Source organism: Lissotriton helveticus, chromosome 10 (assembly GCF_964261635.1).
Source record: "Lissotriton helveticus chromosome 10, aLisHel1.1, whole genome shotgun sequence".
Taxonomy (NCBI): domain Eukaryota; kingdom Metazoa; phylum Chordata; class Amphibia; order Caudata; family Salamandridae; genus Lissotriton; species Lissotriton helveticus.
This window is the reverse complement of record NC_136071.1, coordinates 203,256,947-203,279,962: the sequence shown is the minus strand read 5'-3', so window position 1 is coordinate 203,279,962 and position 23,016 is coordinate 203,256,947. Positions and strand designations below refer to the sequence as shown.

The following is a 23,016-nucleotide window of genomic DNA, read 5'->3' as shown; positions in this document are numbered from 1 at the left end:
AATATTAGCAAAAATGATAGCCACCACACTCCCACCCCTGGTGCCCTTGCTGGTCTTACCGGATAAGTCCGGTTTTGTTATGGAGAGATTCACTACGCATAATCTGCGCACGCTATTCTCCACGCTACATTATTTCGAACCAGACTTTCAGGCCGTTGCTGTGTTACTTGACGCAGCAAAGACGTTTGATTCCGTGCATTGGTCCTATATGTTTACGGTCCTGAGCAGAATGGGGTTCCCTCCCTTCTTTGTACAGTGGATTAGGGTTCTTTATAGCGGGCCTGTCACCAGGGTGCGAGTTAATGGCAGGGTTTCGTCTTTATTTTCTATAGAAAGAGGCACACGGCAGGATGCCCCCTGTCACCCATGCTCTTCTCCTTAATAATAGAACCTGCAAACTCCGCCAAAAGCATTCTGCTGCGGCTTTACGGTTTCGACAGCGCCCACTGATTGTCTTGTAGTACGCAGACGATATGTTACTCTACGTCCGGGAACCATCAGTATATCTCTCGCCATTATTGAGGGAATATGTTCAATTTGAGAGGTTTTCTGGTCTGGGCATTAATTGGTCCAAATCGGTGGTCTTTCCAAAAACGGAGTGCACGAGGGAAGTAGAGTTGGACTTTCTGCTGTCCTGGACCTCTGAGCCCGTAAAGTACCTGGGGGTGATGATCCATAGGGATCCGGCTGTGGTGGTCACCGAGAACTATGGACGCGCCATTATGTGCATAACAGAGCAGGCGGAGCGGTGGGCAAGTCTTCCCTTGTCGCTGGCAGATAGAATTGCCGTGGTAAAAATGGTGTTTCTGCCCAAGATGTTGTACTTCTTTATCAATATACCAATTAAACTGAATGTGGTATTTTTCCGAACGTTGCAGACGGCACTGCTTACATTTGTCTGGGGGGAAAACAACTGCGTTGCCGCTGGGATCTGCTGGTTCAGCCTTTTGACCAAGGAGGCTTTGAGGCTCCAGATCTTCGTTTATATTACCACTGCGCCCAGGCGCATTTTGCCCACTACTGGCACTTTCCACAGCGCTATCAGCCACATGTAGCCATTGAGGCGGACGCAGTCCTTCCCATTCCGGTGCAGGCCATGGTTTTGTCGGGTGGCTCAGGTGGTCCCCGGCAAGAAATAAACCCCCCTTTATGCACGTCTTGGGCGTGGCGGGCTTTGGCTGCTAGAGTGCAGGTTCCATATTTATATGCGCCTCTCTTGCCCATAGCTACACATCCGGGTATCTCGGCTGCCCGGGAGCCCGCCGCATTAAACGAACTTGCCTCTGCGAATATTGTCCGGATGGGTGATCTGTACAAAGAGGGTCGCTTCAAAACCCTTGAAGAGGCCCAGAGTGAGGTGAACCACCCTTTTATCTTCTGCTTTACGTATGTTAAAGCTCGGCAGGCCGTTCGAGATGCGTATCCGGACTTTCCTGTGGAGCCGATGGCTCTTCGGGCATTACAGGCAATGCTGGTAGGGGGAGCCGCAAGGGACTCATTACTAGGCTTTATTATGCTTCTCAGCGGGAGCAAGAGTTCGAGGACCACCAGTCGCGCAAACGCTGGCAGACCGCGATATGTAGTCCAATCTCGATGGAGGTATGGACAGCATGCTGTCAACTCACAGGTCGACTTACGGCCAACTGCAATCTCAGGATTATTCACTTCAAATTTTTGCATCAGGTATATTACTCGCCTTTGCAACTCCATAAGTATGGTCTGAGAGAATCGGCGGGGTGTTTGCGATGTGGCGCTGGGGATGCGGATTTCTATCATGTCGCTTGGGTGTGTGGGACAGTGTTTGCATTCTGGACGGAAGTGGCTCGTATATTGTCGGAGGTGGTGCTGGAGCCTGTTGCCTGTACGCCTGAATTATGTCTTCTAGGGTATGTGAAATGTTTGAAGCCCGCCAACAGACGCCTCGTGGCTGTCTCCACTCTGATTGCAAAGCGGGCGGTGGCGAAGAGGTGGGATTCGAGGTCTGCTCCCACTATAAAACTATGGCTTAAAGATCTGACCTATTGCAGGGACTAGTTGTAAGTGTATGAGGAAGAGTTGCCTGAAGCCTCTCGCCCTAAAGATTTTTGGAGCTCTGTTACAGCGTATCTGATGGCACATCCTGATTTATTCTGAGGGGGGATGATTCATGAGCGGTACTGCTGCGGACATTCATAATGAACTATTACTGACCAGGAAATTCTTCATCGTTGGACCTAAAAGTTGAGTTATGATACTTTTGTGATGATGCTACCTGATTGCAACTGACCTTTGTGCAGCACATGATATTGCTGAGTCACCTCGGTGAGGGGCTCTGGAGTATTTTTACCGGCTGGTTGGGGTTTGAAGGGAGGCAGGAGGGTTGGGAGGAGTAACTGTACTTTTGGGTTTCTGCATATGTACGTTGTGGGTGATGCATATGTTACCAAAGGATATACGCTGTATGTTGATGTGTCGTAATTCCAATAAAAAGTTTCATTAAATGTTTTTTTTTTTTTTTACAAAAACAGCATTTTCATGCTAACTATCCCAAAACAAGCATGTAACATGAAAAATACCTAACTGGTGACATCTAATCTCGGGGTTCTTAGCTGTCAGAAGAGCCCCTTGATGTGACTATATTGGACAAAATTACTTGGTTACTGGTTATGTATCAGAGAGAGAGCGAGCGAGTGTGTGCATCATTGTTACTCATCTGACTTATCTTCCCTGAGCTCATTCGTTCTCCAAAACAGGCCTCAAGATATCAGGGGTGCAAGGATATTTACAAACATATACATCATAGGAGCACATGAAGCAGCTGTGGTTGTATTCATTGTCCTATACTTATTTAATCATTTCACATACTTGGTGATATTGCACCGTTAAGGTTTGTAATTAGAAGCCTGTGACTGCTCTAGTCTATGCAGAATAAATATCTGAGTGTATTTACAACACTAACAATTAAAATCTAAACCCCAGAGCGATAGTTGCTCTTGTATTTTTTATTGTTTCTCCTTTCCAGAACATGCATTTTGAAGATTTAATGCAGATAAAAAAGTTAAATGTGAATGATGACTAAATGATTTTTACTACTTTCAGTTGCTGAATAGCGAGTATGTGTTGACTGACTGATGTCAAAACACATATAAAAGTATGAAACAAAACGTAATCTTGCTATTGATGCATTTTTAAAATTTAACTTGTCATTTTTTATTTGCAGAATTCAAATCAGTATAATGGTGCTGGATCACTGAAAGAAACTCCTAGCTGCTCTGCGACAAATCCAAGCAGCTCTAATGTGAAACGTCCATTTTCAGCTCCACCATCAACTTCTCACCACAATTGGCAAATTAATAGGCCAACAGTTATTCCAGAAACTACAAAAAAACAAAAGATCACAATCAATATTCACAACAAGCTTCCAGCTCGTCAAGGGCAGTCACAAGCAGTTCTTCAGAATGGTACTTTAGAACGTGTAAACAAGACATTACCTTCATCAACAGTTAGCAGTTCTTCTGCTCTACAGTCTACCTCGCAAGCTTCGACATCCGTGTCTGCTAATGCAATCAAACAGATGGCGTCAAATGACAGTTCTACAAAACCAGTTCAGAATGGCAAATGTAAAGTACAGTCAGGTGTATTGGTCCCTTATGGAGAAGAATCTTCAGAAGAATCTGACGAGGAGTCAAAAGGATTAATAAAACAGAATGGCTACTCAGATTCTATTAATGGGATTTTTGGTGACAAAGTTGAGAAACTAAAGAAATCCCAAACTAGCTGTCAGAATTCAGAAGACAACCCCTCCCTGAACGAAAAACTGGCCAGTGTTACTGTTAATGGGGGCATTAGTATGGATGGCGACTGTAAAGTAAATGGCTTCAAACATTTTGAATCTTCATCCTACATGAAATCTGGGGATCAAGCTGAAAGCTGCTTTCCGAAAACAAATGGGTTGCATGGAAAAGTAAGTGTATTTTGTATTTTTTTATTTTAAATGTTTTGTAAACCAGTTTAAAGAAAAGCAGAAGTATTTTCAGCATTCTTTTTTTAAATTCAGAAACCCTGGAAAAGTTAGATGTAGCATTTAACTTATCAAAGTAATTATTTGACCTGACATTAGCCAAGACCTTTTATTTACTGAAATTATATGTATTCTGTACTTAATTACAGAGGCTTTCGGCAGGCCATCTTAATCCATTGGTCTCATTCATAGTTTTCTTCCACCCTCATGACTATACAGCATGGGGTAATGTGTCAGATCACTTCAGCCATTGGCTAACTTCAGCGTTAGTGACAGCATTCTGCCCTTTCACAGGGATCACATCTGCACACAAAGTAGTTCCCTCATGTACCAAGGACGACTATGGCAGAGTATGCTTTTTGAGACCCAAAATATTTTAGCTTTTGACCCGGCAGCTTCCACATCAAAAAAAGCTTTGCAACGACCATGACAGAACAAAAAGGGCACCGACAAAGCCAAAAGGCTGGCGACCAGTGCCAGACGTATTGCCTTTACAAGTGCATGTATGAATATGTGAGAGCCTGGAGCTAAGAACACTAGAGACTGTTTATTAGCTCCAACTTTGGCCATTGTGTTCATTTGCTTTTGCACCCTACCAACTATAGAACTGTTCATACTACTTTCTCCTGAGTGCTGCACCTTTATGCATAGTTGAGTCTTTTCTGTCCAATGGAGTGAAACGGAAATGGTGCTGCAGAATATTTTTGCTTTTTCTGATTATCACTCTTCCTTCGTGCTGTTTGGTGTGTTGGCAGCTTTAAGAGCTGCTGCCACTAATAAAGCCTACTAACGTAGTTGATGTTTTGTTTGCTCAGTCCACCTCTAATAGATATTTGTAGTGTGTATTCCTTATTTTGCACTGGGTTGGTAAATAATATTTCTCTCGTAGAGAGTTTCCATTAATAGACCCGGAGCTCTTCTTCTATATATATCTTCTTAATTGTAGATTTTCGCCTTTCTTCGGAAAGGCCTGCTGGGACACTTAAGAAAACAAATAAAGCAGCCTATAAACATTGGCTTCAAAATCCACTTAGGTCAAAAAAGGGCTAGAAGGGAGCATATATGTATAATTTTATGGTGCCTTAGTGAACAGTGTAAAGCTCCCTCACAAACCCGTTTTATGATAGAGAATGAGAAAATGACAATGTAGCCTCATCGGCTGCCATTATATGGTTAAAAATAAAGACAGAGTCTTTAAGAACCCAGAGACCACCAGTATCCTATCATGCTCAGCAGGTGACAGTTGCTTCAGTTTTTTTCTGGCTCTTTCGGACAGGACCCTGGAGCATTGAGCTCTGCTTTTCTAGGCTTTTTTCCTCATAAAAATTCTGAAACAAACTGGTGACAAAAACTTAACTCTACGTTTTTCATCTCTTCCTGTGTCTTTTAGTTTTGTTCTGATAGAAAACGGTGGTATTTTGTCAAATAGAATGCCATCTTTATTTGACAAGTGCCTAGAGTGCTGAGAAAGAAGGCCAAAAAAGACTCCCATGAAGTCTGTATCATCTTCCTTCCACCTTCCCATATTCCTGCTGCTTGTCATCATTGCAGGAACTTTTTATTAGACGTGAAAGAGGGACCCTTCGCCTTCATGGAACTGAGAAGAGATGATGCCTGAACACAGCCTGAAGGTGGGACCTCAGAACGAGGGGAAGATTTCTCTTCCACCAGGGCTCTGTCTTCAACCTCCAGAGGACGCTGGAGGTCTGAAAAGATGATTTCTGGTCACAAACTACACAAGTCTCATTCGACATTGAGAGGATCAATGTCGATGCGAGGTATGGCCCGACCTGTTCGCCTTCATCAGCTGACTCGACATTGAGGAAATGACATCGACCGTCATCAAGGAAACCCATGTCATAGTCAAAAGACCATACACCGTCGACTCGTAGGTACCATTCGACGTCAAGGAGTGCTTCGTCGTCAGCTAGGAGTGGCTCGACGTCGTAGTGAGATGTTGATGAGTTTTTCGACGTCGAAAGGACAACGGGAATCAAGGAAGACGAAGAGAAGAATATATTCATCTCCTGACCCTCAATATTAAGGAGCATATTCACCCTCTATTGTGGTAACATCCTGTCCTTCTCCTACTCCAACTGCGCTCCCTCCTAATCCTCCATCACCGCCGTCTCTATCACCGGCACTACTTCCTTCACCACAACCAGCCTTGCCTCCTCCAGTTGCGCTAGTTCCTCTTACAGATCCAGCTCCCAGAAATGGGTTGCGCTCACAAACGTCGACCGCTCTCGTCATCATTCTCATCTCTTTCCAAGGCGCTCACCAACATTTCGCGCCATTCATATCGGGTCTCATCGCAGACATACAGATACTGCCTCCTTATCTACAAGAGGTTATTCTTTAACACTCGGATTCCCCACCGGCCGGTACCTCCTCTGTGGATGATATCACAATCTTCCAAGAGGTTCTGGTATTTGGAGCAGCCAAACTTAATATACAGATGTCTGTACCAGCAACTTCCACAGCTGTAATGTTTGAACCTCTACACCAACGAACAGCTTCAAGACCACTGTTCCACTGGTTCATTGCCTTCTAGAACCTGCCATTGAGCTATTTTTGACACTGGCTACTCTTAAGCCTGCTCCATCAAAGCTGCAGAAGAAATACCGGCCTCCGGATCAAGGCCCTTTTATTCCACCCCTTGGCGGCTAAAAATACCACTCTACTTCTCCATCATCATCGGCTCCTGCAGATAAAGAAAGCAGGAAACTGGACTTGGCAGGCCGCAAAATATGCAGCACTGCTGCAACATCCATGAAAGCAGCCAGTGCAACAGCTCTTTTGGGCAGATATGAAAGAGCCCTCTGGGACTCCATCCGGCATTTTGCTTAGCATCTCTCAAGAGATGAGAGAGAAGCCTTTCTGGAGATCATGCATAAGGGGGCGTTGGTGTCTAATCAAGTGATTAGCGCTGCAGCAGATTAATCTCTATTAGCCGCTCATTGTTTTTGTCATGGAGTAACATTAAGGAGATATGCTTGGCTCCGGTTGACATCCCTCAAGCCCGAGAATCAGCAACGCATACAGAATCTTCCATTCTCTGGCTCCACACTTTTTGGAAGCAATTCTGACAACGAAATAGCAAGGATGTAAATCAAAATGGATACTCTAAAAGTGTGTGGGAGGGGGGTCTAGAAAGGCCAAAGGAACAATGAAAATCATTTGGACGCTACCAGCGTCGCTTTTATTCTCAGAGGGTTTAGATCCTTCAGTGGTACACAGGCAAATCTCAGCAGCAATAACAGAGATCTTTCTGGCAACAACAGAAACCGACAACAGGAAGCTATAATCATCAACCTGCCCAAAGAGGTAAACCGACTATAGTGTCCAAACATGAGTCCTTTCTTCCCCCTTTCCTTACCCACTCTGGTAGGGGCAAGCATTGCTTATTATCTAGCACAGTGGTAAAACATCACAAAAGAAGCGTAGGTTCTGAATATTGTTCGAAATGGATATTGTCTCAGGTTCACCAGTCCACTACCGTCCATCCCTCCCAAACCGTCCAATTTCCATCTCACATTGCTAGTGTCGGAGGTCAACTTCCTATTACAGAAAAAAGCAGTGGAACCCTTTCCCTGCAGTCGTCGGGGGACAGTCATCTATTCCAGGTACTTCCTAGTGAAAATGAAGGACAAACGCGAATTGAGACCCATTCTCGATCTCAAAATACCCAACAAGTGGATTCTGTGAGAAAACTTCTGGATGCTGGCACTAAATCAAATCTATCCCCAATTCCATCAGGGAGATTGGATTTGCTTCATCGACCTTCAGGATGCATACTTCCCCATTCCAATAGAGAGAAAACATCTGAAGTTTTTAAGGTTCGTTGTGAGGCAGGGCCATTATCAGTACACAGTCTTCAGTTTGGCCTAAAATCAGCACCAAGAACCTTCTCAGAGTGCATGGCAGTGGTGGCAGCCCATCTATGCAAGCACTGAATCTTCATCTACCCATATCTAGATGATTGGCTCATAAAGATGCCAACTTCTCAAGAAGCCCAACTTCATTTCAAATGGACCTGCGATCTCCTTCCAACGTTTTGGCCTTCATATGAACCACAAGTCCACACCAACTCCGGATCCTTTGCATTATTTGGTAGCCTCTGTCAACAGCAAGCTGGCAAAAATGTGTTCTTTGGAGAAGAGACTCTTATCGATCCTTCAGAAATGTCACTGTCTTAAAGGTATTTCGTCCAACATTGAGGGCAGTATTATCTCTTCTCGGCTTAAAGGCCTCCTGCATCTTCCTCACTCCAAATTCTCGCCTCCACGGCCTCTCAAGAATGTCTCAAGGATCAGTAGGGCCTACTAATGGGCAACTGGGACGACAGGATCAGGCTGTCCCTTCATGCAAAGCAGTCCCTGAAATGGTGGTGCTCTCTAGTCAATCTCCTGCAAAGGCATGCCGTTTCACCAACAGGTCCCCACTCAGACTATAGTGACTGATGCATCACTACTAGGATGGGGAACCCACACAAATCACCCACAGGTTCAGGGCACAGGGTCCCAGAGAGAGCTGACATCACATAAATCTCCTAGAGCTCACAGCCTTTCACCCTTCATTCACAATCAACACCCTGCTGGTTCCCACGGGCAATACGGCCACCATGTACTTCCTCCACAAGTGGTGGTGGTGGGGGGGGGGGGGGGGGGCAGGCGATCTAGAGGTGGCTCTTGGCCATGAACCTAAAGATCACTGCAACTTACCTCCCAGGTGTCCAAAGTGTGCCAGCAGACGCACTCAGTAGAGTACTCGAAGAAAATCACGAGTGGGTCTTGCATGACGAGATCGCACAAAGTATCTTCCAAATGAGGGGCATACCAACCATCGACTTGTCCGCCACTGAGGAAAGCAAAAATGCCACTGCTTCGCCTTGAGGTACTACACTTCAGGAACTCTGGGGAATGCCCTATGGATCGACTGGTCCGGCAGATTTCTTTACGCTTTTCCACTGATTCACCTGATCCCGGAAGTCTTAATTAAGCTATCCCACTTGAAAGCCAAGATGATACTCATAGTTCCAGAGTGGCCACGTCAGTAGTTTTACACGGACCTGCTTCACCAGTCATTGCATCCACATCTCAAGCTGCCATGCAGACCAGACCTCCTAACAAAATTCAAAAGCCAGATGGTTAACTCCAATCTCTCCTCCTTGAATTTGGCTGCATGGCTCCTCAGTTAGTGCATTATGCACATTTGAACCTGCCACAAGACTTTATGGACTTCTTCAAATAGGCTAAGCGGCCTTCCACTCGTTCCGCTTATACCATCAAGTAGAAGAGATTTTGCATTTGGTGTTCCTCCAAGAACGTGAACCCCACTACTTGTCAAGAAGATAGTATTCTTGCATAACTATTATACCTGGCTAAATCTGTCACAACGCATTTTTTAGAAGGTTTATATAAGGTTTTCCATCCCATACGGCATCCCTCTCCTCCTTGGGAACCCAACATAGTACTCTCACGTCTTATGCAGGATCCCTTTGAACTAATCCACAAAGCCTTACTGCAACACCTTTCTTGGAAAACAGCTTTCCTTGTAACTATTACATCAGCTCGCAGGATTAGCGAGATCCTCCTGTCCTCCATTTTAGGGGCCCTCTGCTCCCCTTTCCCTGGTCTCCCATGAGTAAGTTCTCAAGATGCCCCTCCAGGGGTTACATGCCCTACTTTTAGTCAGTCAGGGTTATGCTTTGAATGAGTGAGGCATTTACAATCTTAGTCCATAATGGGAGGATAGACGATTTGATCTCCTTAAAGATAATCAGAGGTAATGGGTTGATGAAGCGATTGGAAGGTTTCAGCACTGTAAGCAAGTAGTGAATGTCGCTTTCCTTGAGGGGAGTGAATGTGTGCCCGGAGGCATTGTTTTAGGGGGAATGCTCAAGGTGACGATAGGAATAGCAGACTGTGTTGGATGAAGAATGGTTGGTAGGTTAGTTAGAATCAGCTGTTGATTGTTGCTTGACAATTTCCCCCCAAAAATGGGGCAGTTTTTGGCTTGGTCCAGTTCAGTTCTAAAGAAATTGTCCTTTGCATTTCTGATTCTTTTGTTGTAAGTGTTTCTCACTGATCTTTACCTTTTCAGGTTCTCCATGGAAGGTGAGGATCTCCTGGCTCTTTTTGCTAGTCTCAAATGTCATCTTTCAGTATTGAGGTTTTTGTTGAACCAGGGTTTAGAGACTTTGGTGGATACATTTATTTGTTGTAGGGGAGCTATTTAGTCAGGGATATTCAAGATGGAGGTAGTGTAATGCTCTGTAAGGTCGTGGACATCCACCATGTCCACTTGGAGAGTCAGGAAATTGTGACTGAGGGTCAATAAGTTATTTGAGGTTTAGGTTCTGTAGATTTCTTTTCCAATGCATTTATCTTTTTTTACTTCAGCTTGTTTTGGGATCACTTCAGCATTGATGAGGAAGGTAATACGGTAGTGGTTTGTCCAATTGCAGGGCAGAATTTACTTCAGTGCAGTGTTGCCCCATTTTGCAATGATTAGGTTGAGGGTCTCTCCTTTATTGTGTGTGCGGCGATCACAACTTTGGGTCAGATCGAGGTCTGATAAAAAGACTTTAAAGGTGTTTACTACCCGGTCTCCAAGGAAGATCTGGGTAGTTTGTTGATCAGTATTGGTTGAGATTACTTCCATGACTTGTTCGATTAAAGCTTGTTGTCTCCGGGAGGGTGGTAGATTAGATGAAGTTTGCAAATGAGTCTTTCATTGCTAACGATATTGATGCAAAGGTATTCTCCTGCTGGAAGAGCATTAGTAGCTGCCTGAGTTACAACTAGGATATTACGGTAAATGTAGGCAACGCCCCAACAGTTTTGTGAGTTCTGTACAGTCTAATGATGTTGTGACACGGGGGGACTGGTAGGTCTAAAATTCATTTAATCAAGTTTCTGTCAGGATAACGAGGTCGGACTCATGAGTGCAGGTGAGGTCGTAAATGTCAGATGCATGACTAACAGCCAATCTGTTATTAGTGAGCATGCATTTCAGGTGAGTATTGGAGTGGGCTGTGACAGTGCGATTGGGGTTGAAATACTTGAGATTGGTTTTGTTAACCCCTCTAGGGCTGTGACTCAGTTCTCTGTAGGGATTATTTAGCATGGCGTGGATTTGTCCTGGACAGCCCTTGTTGGTGTCTTCATGGGGGGTGTAGAAAAGGAGTAGGGCATGTATGTCACTGTCTGAAAGGCAATCATTTGATCTCTTGGGTCGAGGAGGGGAATTCGGGGCAGGAGTGGAATTCCTATTAAGGTGAGGTGTGTGGAGGTTGAGGTTAGGTAGCAAAAACGAATTTGGAGCCAGCTTGCTTCTTCTGAAAACTGTCATGCCTTTGGTTGAGCAGCACCTCAGCAGGTAAGGATGTAAATCTTGGAGTGTCTTCCTTGAGATGTAGAAGGTAAAGTGAGATCTCATCAAGGCGAGATTCCCAAGAGGCGTGTGGGCAGGTGGTCATGGGTTGGGAGCGAAAGTAAACAGTGGAGAAAGGGAGAGTTTGAACGTCAGTAATATCCTGCGGTGGGATTGTCAGAGTGGCAGAGGGATAGCCTGAGGGTGGCAGATAGGAGGCGTTCGGTTTGTCATGTCAGGGGGAATGTGATCAGGCATATTCATCGTCAGCGTATTGGAAGGAGATGTGGGGGTGCAGTAGGGTCTAGGTAGTTATGGATGCATCTGGTGTATGGGGACTAGAGTGTCGAATTAAAGAGAGATAGTCCGTGGAGGGAGTGAGGAGTCCAAGGTAGGGGTGGGCAGAGATGTGGGGGGGGAGCATGGGCTAACGTTGAAAAAGGGCTGGGTGAAGCTAGTGTATGGGAGGGTGTACAATGAGGTGCAGAAGCGGTCAGGCGAGCTGGTGTGTCTTCGGTTAGGGGTTGAGTTCTTTTGGTCACAGCTCTTTTTATGACAGGAAAAATCTTGTTCAGTACTGCTAGGTTGTCAGAGGATTAAATTAGGGTGATTCCATTATTATAGAGAGATATGATAACAAATGCCCTGCAGTACGAGATACAGTTAGTCTAAGCCCATGGGGTATTTTCCTGGAGTTGATTATTCAGAGCAGGGAGTATACGGCAGTTCTCCTCTGTGCATGTCCTTTTGTGTAGAAGATAGGTCACTAATTAGCCTTCCCTTACTCGAGCAGAAGTATAGGTCAGAGATCAGGGTTTCAGGGTGTGATTTGAGTAGGCGGTGTTTGTGACTTTTTGGTGCATTTTTTAGAGCTTAGGGGGGTAATTTATTGAGTAGGCCATGAGTGAGTGACTACAGTAGTCAATAGTAAGGCTCATAATGATGGGGCCATGAGTGAGTGAATACTGTTGCCAGTGGGCCAAAGTTAGACCAAAAGGTAACTTGAGGGAGTTATTGTAGGCGTTAGAAACAGCAACCCTTCAATCCATTCAAAGATGGGTGTCCCAAATTGAGATCGAGGTTCCTAGAAGGTAGGAGAGAGCCTTAGTCTGTGTTCAGATTCAATAGACCCTGTCCTATGCCAAATAGCCTTGAAGAATGCCATCAAGTGTAATTTGGAGGAAGAGGAGCGGAGGGCCAATGGGGTGGTATAACAAGAAAGCAAGATTAAACAAGAGGCTTATGTAGTAAGGAGTTAGAGCTAAACCATAATTCCAAGATGCCCTCCCACCTTGACATCTGAGTACCTTGACAGCAAGAGATAGTCCTTTTTCAGTTTATTAAAAGCTTCACCTGTACAGAGTCCTTTTTCCATTTCCTATTCCCCTTGTGGGGCATCTTGAGAACTTCCTCATGGGGGACCATGGAAAGGGGAGCAAAGGGCCGCTAAAATGGAGGACAGGAGGAATCCCCCAAAAGATCCCAGCAATGCAGCAGTAGTTTACACATCTGACTCGACCCCCCCCCCCATTAGACTCCAATAATACCAGGGGTTACTGAGCACAGATCTTGGAAGGGGAGATGCACCCCCATTCTCTGCGGTGGGCGCACTCGGGCAGGAACTGGATGGCCAAGAAAATTCAAGCAGTCAATGTGGAGTCAGAGGGACGGGCAACTGTTGAAGGTATACTCTGGGAAAGAGTACAGATCACATCAACTCCCTGCCGTTAAGCCCGAGACACCTAAGGAGCGGGGGTGTTAGTGGGGCGGCAGAGCAGCCGTGGGAAGCACTTGCTGTGTTTCCCTTGCTGCTCTGAGAAATCTCTGCCAACGTGCTGCTCCTTCCCGAGAGCTGGTCGGGCGGTGGGAAGAGGCAGACTGGCTCTGTGTGGATGCCTCACATAGGGTCGGGTAGGTATCCGGTGCTCTCTTTCAGCGAGAGTCAGCTGGGCGACTGCCCTACTGGTACGAGTGAGAGGGGCTTTCGTAGCTATCCTCCAGCAAGCAATTGGATACTGCCGGCCACAATGCCGTCAACTCAGCTCAGGAGCCTGCTCCTTTGATTAGAAGCAATCCGATGAGTCTCCAAGAATAGAGGGGAATCCTCGATACCAAAGGTGCAATAGGGTTTTGGATGGCGGGGTAAAAACCCAGGATGTGCACTCATAGGTGATTCCAACACAGGCGATGACGTTGTTTGCTCCCTCTCAGCGCCTATCTTAAGGCTTGGGCGACCTAGTTTTAGCCAAACTGGATTTTAAACCCTTCACTGCCAAGCATATTTTCGACTATTTGGGTTAGTTCGCCCTTGAGCCCCCATAACTTTTTGTTCACATCAGGTATCCACGCCAAATTTGCGTCCTTTTTTCCCAACATGGTATAAGAGGTACTTTGATGGTGTGCGAGGGGTTTAACTTCTAAGGACAACACTGAAATGGACCATAAAGGAAACAAACAAAGAGCTGTAAGTGAGCCAATTTTGCATTGATCCTAGCGCTGATCAGTTTTCTTCGCCCTCGCTTCTTAGAGTTGCGTGCATTCTGTTTTTAGGTCTCGCGACCTGTCCATGCGCATTGAGCGGAGCGAGACTATAGGGGCTTAAACAGACTTTAACTAACTGGCGATTTGATGCTGTGCCCGTGCGCTTTTAGGTCAATGCGCAAGCGCATTGACCTAAAATGCGCGTGCACAGCATCAAATCGCCAGCCATCTGTTCCCCAGCAGCTCTTCCCGCTCCGCCCCACAAGCCGAGCCGCACTCCTCCCACCCCTTTGAAGTGAAGCTTCACTTTAAAGGCCCCTGCTGCTTCACACTATATCCAGGCGTGTCGCATTTCTCCTCCCCCTTCCCCACAGCAATGCCGGCCGTACTTTCACTTTGACGGCCTCAGGCCGTCTCTCGTGTTTCTCCTCCCCCCTCCCAGTGTTTTTTTTTTTTTAAACTTGTTTTACTTGCGGTGTGACACAGTGCCTTCTAATTGCTGGGTGAGCTTACACTCAAAAACTTTCACTTTGACGGCCACAGGCCGTCTCTCGTGTTTCTCCTCCTTCCTCCCAGTGTTTTTTTTTTTTAAACTTGTTTTACTTGCCATCATGCATCCTAATCCAAACTTCTGCAGTTGACTGACGTTGTGTGATTCTGTGTAAAGGACTTTATTTCACTATGGCTTCAAGTGTAAAACAACCATTGAAAATGCAATAGGCCTCGCCTTTTATTAAGTTAAAGCCATTTGCTTTGCTAAACAATACCATTAGCTAAGCAAATGACTTTAACTTAATCAAAGGCGAGACCTATTGCATTTTCAATGCTTGTTTAACTATGTGCGCCACAGGAACAGATCAACGGGAGCGCTGTGTTTTAATCTATGAGTGAAACGACTGAAGCAATGTGTTTGAATCTACTGTGTTTGCTGCCTGCCACACTTCAATTAATTACAGCCACGATCACCAGCACTCTGGTTCATTCCTCAACTTTTGTGGCTACAATTAAAAGTTTTGGAATATTTTGCTTCGGCAAGGCATTATTCAAAAAGTTCAGCTCGAGCGCATTCGCATGGCAATCACCTCGCACGCCAGTTACAAGCAGGCACAGCGCAGAATGCTGTTTTTATCTCGGGATGGTCTGCATGGCAGCATGCATGTAAATGGGCTGACAGTCTACGTTGTTAAAAAAAAGTACATTTGCTCTGCAAACAACCCTTATCAATATGAGTTTGAAGGCTGATTTTCTCAATACTTTACTTCTAATCTTGCTTATAACCCACAACACGGGGAAGGGTTGTGGCATAGCAACTGAAGGAGGACTACTTGATCTCGGCCATTGAAATATAAGCTGGTCTTCTGTGAAGGAGGACTGCATCATCTCTTACGTTGAAATATAAAAGGGTCTTCATATGAGTGAAGGAGAACTACATCATACTTGCAATGAAATACTCGCCATACAGGCAAGGGATAGACAACGATGATAACTTTATATTAATTTGTTGTTTTAACTCCCAGCGACATCGGTGACCACTTTGTTTATCTTTGCTGTTTTGAATTTATTGCTCTTTTAATTCTGTACTGTTTGTTTAGGTAATTGTCCAAACTACTTGATTACTGTTATTATGGAATCTATAGTTGCTCCTCCTATGTTTCTGCAGCATTCTGACCAGCCCATGATCCCATGGGATGATTGGAAGTATGCGTCTTAGTCATATCTGGAGGCATTTGGTGGTGATGCTTTTACCCCTATGAGAAAATGTGTTTGACTTGAGATTTTAAGAAGTCTACCATCTGGTGCGCAGGGTGACAATGATCAGGACACATATCAAAAGGCTATTATTGCTTTAAATATGGACCACAACAAAAAATATAATGTTGTAGTGGAGTGGCATACATTTTTCTCTAGGTGTCAGTTACCAAGTGAAAACATTGAGCAATATGTGGGATGTTTATGCGTACTAGCAGCTTATGCGTACTCGCAGCATCATGCAAATTCAAGGAGTTGCATAATAAAATTATAAGAGACCAATTAATTAAGAGAATGAGTAATCTTAAAATTCTGGAAAAGTTGTTGAGCGAAAATTAACCTACTTTAGAGAAGGCAAAAACTATTGCAAAGAAAATTGAAAATGCCTCACCCTACTTATCAGTTTTGAGGTCAGAGAACAAAACTTCTTCCAAGGTAGATTGTTGTTAGGCAGGTGTGCAAGATGTGAACGTTGTTGTTAGGAAGAAAACTAAGTTGGGCATTTTCGTAGAAAGGAACAAAACTTAATGTTTTAGATCTGGAAGTGTTAGACATGTGTCCACACACGAAGATTGCCCTTTCATGAAGACAAAGTGCTATTGTTGTAGAGGCCTTGGTCATTTTTTGCGTGTGTGCAAGGCCAATCTTTACAATGGAAAAGCGGACAGTAGGAAAAAGAAAGGGAAAATTGTCTAAATGATTCATGAGAGCTCTTCTGATAAAGACTAGGCCTTGGTGGTGAGAGCATCTGATGGCCATAAGAGTTAGTTGGAATGTGAGGTTTGTGGATTCCCCTGGAGGGGACCGAGAAATTAGCCAAAATTCAGCAAAATTTGGGCTTTGTGGGAAAAAATGCTGCAGAAGAAAGCGTTCGTTTTTTTTCCCTGCAAATATTATCAACGAAGTGTTTGAGGTGCTAAAATCACCATCTTCCCAGCTTTCAGGAACTGCAGACTTTTGTCAGAAGACCAACATTTTCTAAACCGTTTTGGAATTTTACTGAGACATAGCCTATTTTTCCTATTTTCTGTGCTATCAGCCTCCTTCCAGTTAGTGGCAGAAGTGGGTGTGGAAAAAACACATTATCCCCACATTTATGTGATGGAAAGTTCTGGAATCTGCAGAGAGCCACAAACTTCCTTCCACCCAACATGTCCCCCAAGTCTCCCAATAAAAATGGTACCTCACTTGTGTGGGTAGGCCTAGTGCCTGTGAAAAGAAATGGCCCAAAATGTACTGTAGCGACATCAAAATTATCTATCACAAAATGACCTGATTTTGCAAGGGAGTAACCTGCGTTTTTAGTAAACTGCCACAATATTACCCGTATGATGAGCTGTGACCCTTACCCAAGGCGCCACTCCCCAACATATAAATGAAATCCCTGGTGTCTAGTAGTCTTCTGCCTCCCTCGGGGGCAGATGGGCCTCCAAATAAGCCTGATCTGCCCCAATGGGGGTGGGGGGTCAGAAAACAACCAACATATTGCCCCCATAATGGGGAGCGGCTCTTGCCCAAGGGATCACTCCCCAACATATACTTAAAGAAAATCCCTGGTGTCTTGTGGCTTTCTGCCCTCCTGTGGGACAGATGGGCCTAAAAATAAAGCCGATCTGCCTCCAAGGAGATCAGAAAATGGCCAAAATATTGCCCTTATAATGGGGAGCTACCCTTGCCCAAGGGGCCGCTCCCCAACATATCAATAAATTCAGTCCTTGGTGTCTAGTGGTATTCTGCCCACCTTGGGGGCAGATAGGTCTAGAAATATGGCTGATAAACGACTAAAATGGTGCCCGAATAAATAGGGGGAGGTCCCTTGCCTAAGGGGCTGCTCCCCAACATACCAAATTACGTTAGCTTTGGTATCTTGGGGGGTTTATGCCCCCTTGGGAGCAGATGGGCCTAGAAATATGGCTGATCTGTCTCCAACAGGGAAAGTAACGGCCAAAATAATGCCTGAAAAATAGGGGAGAGCCTTTGCCTATTGGGCCACTCCCCCACATGCCAGATTACGTTAGCCCTGGTATCGTGTGGGTTTCTGCCACCCTTGGGAGCAGTTCGACCTAAAAATAAGGGGTCAGAAACGGCCAAAGTTTGCCAAACTATGAAAAGGCGCGGCCCTTGCCCAAGGGGCCACTCGCAATGCCCAGAAAAAATCGCGGAAGGCCTAGTGGGTGCTTTCCTGCTGCGTGATCGTGGCCCCACCCACGATCGCGCAGCAGGAGTGCACTGCAAAGAGACACTGGGGGAAAGGAAAAGCTCTTTTCTTCCCTCCACAATATCCGAAAAAACAAACTTTTTCCTCCTTTGTGCTGGAAGCAATGGCTTGCAGCGCGTCCCTGGCCTGCTCTGATGACGTTGGCGCACTGTGCACACGCCGTCATCAGATTGCCGGGGGATAGGGGTTACCGGGGGTGGCAGCAGAAGCTCTTCCGCCGCCTTCCCAGGTGGGTGCCTGTTAATCAGCGGCCCACGAGGGGAACACCAGTGCTTCCCCCGTGGGTGGGTACCAGGACATAATGGTTGCGTCCTTGGCACAGCAGTGCTGCAGTCGAGGGCTTAACCATTACGTCTGTGGCGCCCAAGTGATTAAACCTCCTCCAACAAATGCCAAGTTAACCGGGATCTTCAGTAATGTTTATGTCAATCCACTATTTGCAAAGAAGAAAACTCAACTCAAAAACATAGTTGCTATATTGAGTGATCAGGGGACTATACAGTCTGAGGGTATGTGGATTTTGGCAGGCGTTTTAATTCAAACATACTGTAATAGGTTAGTACACCAATTTGGCAACAAATAGACGATGCAAAATGAGCAATCCCGTCTATAATGAAGCCTATTGGCAAACTCGACAAAGCTGGCACAGCAGCAGCTACTCTGTTAAATGATTTAGGCCTTTTTAGTATCAATGTAAGAATTCTCCCAGACCAACCAGCCTTTGTCACCGAAATCTCCTACAACCAAAAGTCAACCTTGGACTACACATTGCACTTAAGGGCAGAACTTTTCGAAAATCAAATCATTCGCGCTTCTTCACACGGGGATTAGCTACCACGTGATCCTAAAGAGTCCGTTCTCACACGGAGGCTACTGTAAAGACCCACTGAGTCTAGTAGGAGGAAGTAACCCCAGTCAAGAAAATAGGATGGACATACATCAGAGGATTGAATATGAGTTTAAAGGTATGACTGACTCCTGGCACATTTCCATTAGTATCATTCAGGACAATCTCAACTTTCAAGAGCACGAGTAGACACAAGAAAGTTATCCATCAGACGGCCCTCAAATGAATGATGAAATCAGACAACTGGAAAAAAAAGTTTAATGCTACAAAAAGTTAACTTGCTCAAGATCATACCAACAAACACACAAGATCTACTCCTAGAAATTAGGAAACAGTACAACGGAAAACTTTCGGATCTGAAACAAAACTGTCAAGAGTAGCAATGGTTAAAACTGTATGAGGCAGCAAGATCACCAAACCTGCGTGCATTTTGGTTCCTTGTCCATCAATTACTGAGGCCAAATAAAACTCCTCCTCACAGCAACATCTCAGTTGCATTATGGTCTAGATACATTGAAGCCCTGTATGTGGCGGATGAGGTAGTAGCTCCAGTGGAGCATAGAGCCAGTGAAGCGAAGGGCAGATGTTCCTCCAAGCACGAAGCACTAATGCTGAAGTATGATGCAGTACTAACAGAAATCAAGTCATTGCACACCATAGGGGCCCCCGGCCCAAATGGCCTTCCAGCAGTCATTTTTAAAACAGCTAGTCGTGAGTGGGTGAATGTTCTGTTCCCACTATTTATGAACTGTCTGCTTTTTCACATCATTCCAGAAAGTTGGAGAAGCTCGATTCTGATATCCATCCGTAAGATGGGCCCTGGAGATTTACCGGAAAATCCTAAACTCATCACCTTGCTGGACTTGGATGGTGAAGCATTCGCAAAAGGACGTCTTACAGAGCTGGAACAATGGACACCGGTCAATGAGCTAATTCCATGTCCCTCGATGGGCTTCCAAAAATGATGTGGGACAGAGGACAACATGATAACAGTGACTGCTCTGTCAGAGGCAGCAATGAAAAAGGGGCTCTCCTCTCAGTTCACAGCATTCATAGACTTTCCAACTGCATTTGGTCTGATTATGTAATAAGAGGCTTACTATGGACTAATCTGCAAAACTGGGATTTCCTCATTCCATTACTAAATGCCATAATCAGCCTCTACTCCCAAAGCTGGGTGAAGATATATTTAACATCTAACTGGGCCACGACAGGTAAGCTTGCAACATCTATGGGGTGAAGCAAGGTTTAATTCTGGCCCAACTCCTCTTTGACCTGTACTTGGCTGATATCAATGCCCATTTAGCAAAAGCGAGAGTGTTTCCACCGAGAACTGCAGGCACCTTTATCTTTGACCATACCGAGATTGGCCTCTAGCGTTAGCCTTGGGTTGCTACAGTAAGCTAAATAACATTCAAATAAACAGTGCCAAAAGTAAGATAATAGTACTAAGTGGGAAAGTCCATATCATAGGGGTTTGGGATCTGTAGGAAAGTATGATCTGCTTCTTATGGTTACCCCCAATTTTTGCTTGATGTTACACTGTTTGTGACTAGTCTGACTGGGATTCTGCTAGTCAGGACCCCAGTCTATCTGCTTTCTTCTTAAAATGTTATGCATGTACTTAGGTACACTCCAGATTGGATAATGGGGTACCTTGTCAGTACGTAGTATATGGTACACATGTACCCAGGGCACAGGTACCCCAGAGGCCTCCAATGGGCTGCAGCATGTATTATGCCACCCATGAGAGGCCATGCAAAATGGAACTACAGGCCTGCCATTAAAGCCTGTATAATCTGGTGCTTGCACCACTTACTTTAGATATGAGTTTACTATATCTATAGGTCACTACACTTAAAACCTATCAGTCACCCCTCTAGCAGGCCTTGACAATCCTGAAGGCAGGGTGCTGGGTTTTACGTGAGAGGGTGTTCCTGCATGAGCAGAGCCCCTCTGCAGCCTTGGGAGACCGTTCTCCCGGGTTGTCGGTGACGTAGCAAGATATATAGGTAGAGGTGCATTATATGCTAGCGTAAAATGCCATTTCGAAAACGGCTGCAACAAACATGTTGTGTTTGGTATCAAACGCCTTGGAATCATACCTCCACACCGGTAACCGGAGGTTACGTGTGGGAGGTATGATTCCACCCTTCTGAAGCAAGCTTCTTGGGGTCACTGGTCTTCCCGGTACCAACCTTCTCCACCCGGGCAGCACGAAATGGTTGCTGCAGACCAGAGAAACATTTCTGTCCCCCTGCTGCTGAGCCAAGCTCGAGCAGGGGAAGTAGGACAATAGACATCCAGTCACAGGGAGGTGTGACCACATCCTAGACAGGATTTAGTGTATTGGGGCTGGGTGGGTGCACCTCCAAAATGCCTGAAAGTCTGCATCTGGTGCACACTTGGCGTCCCTGTGCGTTGTCCAATTCAAACCAGTCCTGGGAGCTGTTGGCTCCTGCCCTGGCGCAAAACTGGACAAAGGACTTGGGAGTATCCTCCCCACTGTTCTGACCCTCCCCTGGGAGGGTCCCCTGAATCTGTCCAACCCTCTCCCGTGGGTATAAAAGGGCTTACCTGGCTGTAAGACTCTAGATTCGACGTGGACAAAAATCTGATCAAGAAACCACTGAACTTCGAGCATCTGAACACTCTGGACTTCGACTGGACCTGACTTCATCTCCCTCTTCGTCCAAAGCATCGTCTGTGCCCATACACCATACAGGCTCCGTGCAGGACCTGTGGAGCATCAAGGACAACTGAAGTATCTCCCTTGGGGTGAAGGGGTCACTTCCCTGCATTTGCAGGCACCGTAACACTGCTGATCCTGAGTTCCTGCGGACTCCGAAGGCTCTAGCAACATAGGAGGTGGGTTCCTACGTTCCTTGAAGTGGAGCTGCCCTTTCACCAAGTTTGAGCCCAGTATCCCTTATGGGCACCACATAACCTGAACCCCTGTGCACCGCCTACTTTTGCAGTTGCATATGCCTGTTGGCGTTCCCCAACTAAGTGCATTGGGCAATCGAAAGTCCCAACCTCTGCGCACATTTTGTAGAAAGGACTTCGGCCTCCTCGCACTCTGTGCCCTGCAAGCTGTTACTTTGTGAAACTACTAGAGGTCCGCTTGCGACACTTGTGCCTCCGGTCTGTGGGTCCATTTGAGGGACAACACTGATTTTCTTGGGCTCCCCTGGTTGCTCCAGGCCTGCCCTTATTCCCCTTGCTGTGGTGAGTCTCCTTGTCCTTGCTGGGCCAGACTGTGACCTTCCTCGACCTTCTTTGTGGGTTGCCGCTGCCAAGGCTTATTGGTGCTCCCGCCGGACACTGACCCCTCAGCACTCGACATCCTTCGCGGGGCAGCTTGTATTCGGCTCCTGGTCGTCCTCGACGTCTCCTGTTCCCCGTGGCTGCTGAGTCAAGGTCTCCATCTTCACACCTGAAGCACCTGACATCAGTGGGCATTCGTCTACCGAGCCCCTGGTCACTCCTGAGTGACCCAGACTCTGTCTCCTCTGCTTTCAGATTCTTCCCTTCAAGAATCTACCTGTGGGTTCCACAGGACACTTTTCTTCTTTCCAGCAGTGGCATTTCTTTGAAGACTTCCATTGAGACAACAGCGGTTTCCGACGCCACTTCGACCCTATGCACCCATCTTCCCTGGGATAAGTAACTCTGGTGCTTTGGTATCCACGTGTGGGGTGGCTCTCCAACCTTCTATGTTCTAAAGGGTTTCTTCGTAATCCACTGGGAAGGGTCCTTAAACACTAAAACTGCAACCGCGACTCTCCTATTGAATTGTACGTAGCACGCGGTCGTGTTCTCACACTGCACATGTCCTCCGTGGGGTCTCTACTTACTCACCTTGGGTGGTTCCTTGGGGTCCCCGCGATTCTAAAACCTCTAGACACTGTCTTGACTCAAGTCGTGGTTCTTATACCACTATTTTAGTATATGGTTTGGTCTCCCCGTGGAGCCCACTGTGTATTAGTGCTACTTACGTTTGTTTCTGTGCTACAGTATTGTGTGCTTAGTGTGCATCTGCGTGTAGCAGATACTGTGAGGTATTTAAGGTGTGTTATAAAAATAAATACATATTTTTATAACTACTGTGTGGTTCTCCTTTCATTTAACCACTACATTAAGGTTGCATTCTGGTACAACAGGCTGCTTAACATTCCTTCAAGACTAAGCCTGAAGGCTGCTCTCGACAGCTACCACGTGGATAGCTTTCTGAGGTTATATAAATCACCATAAGGGATGTTTGGACTGGTGCAAGGTGCCTACTTTAATTAGCGGATATCATATACCAGGCCAACTTCTCACAAGATCTATCCAATAGGAAGC

General features: G+C 45.8%; 1 protein-coding gene across 4 annotated transcripts in view; it reads left to right on the top strand.

Moving 5' to 3' along the window:
- USP42 (ubiquitin specific peptidase 42) overlaps nt 1-23,016 on the top strand; it is a 525,507-nt gene that overhangs the window by 323,438 nt on the left and 179,053 nt on the right. For all 4 annotated transcript variants that reach the window (XM_078665145.1, XM_078665143.1, XM_078665146.1 and 1 more), the window contains exon 13: nt 3,200-3,943. In XM_078665145.1, the coding sequence (XP_078521271.1) occupies nt 3,200-3,943 (744 nt within the window). The remainder of the gene's footprint in view (nt 1-3,199; nt 3,944-23,016) is intronic.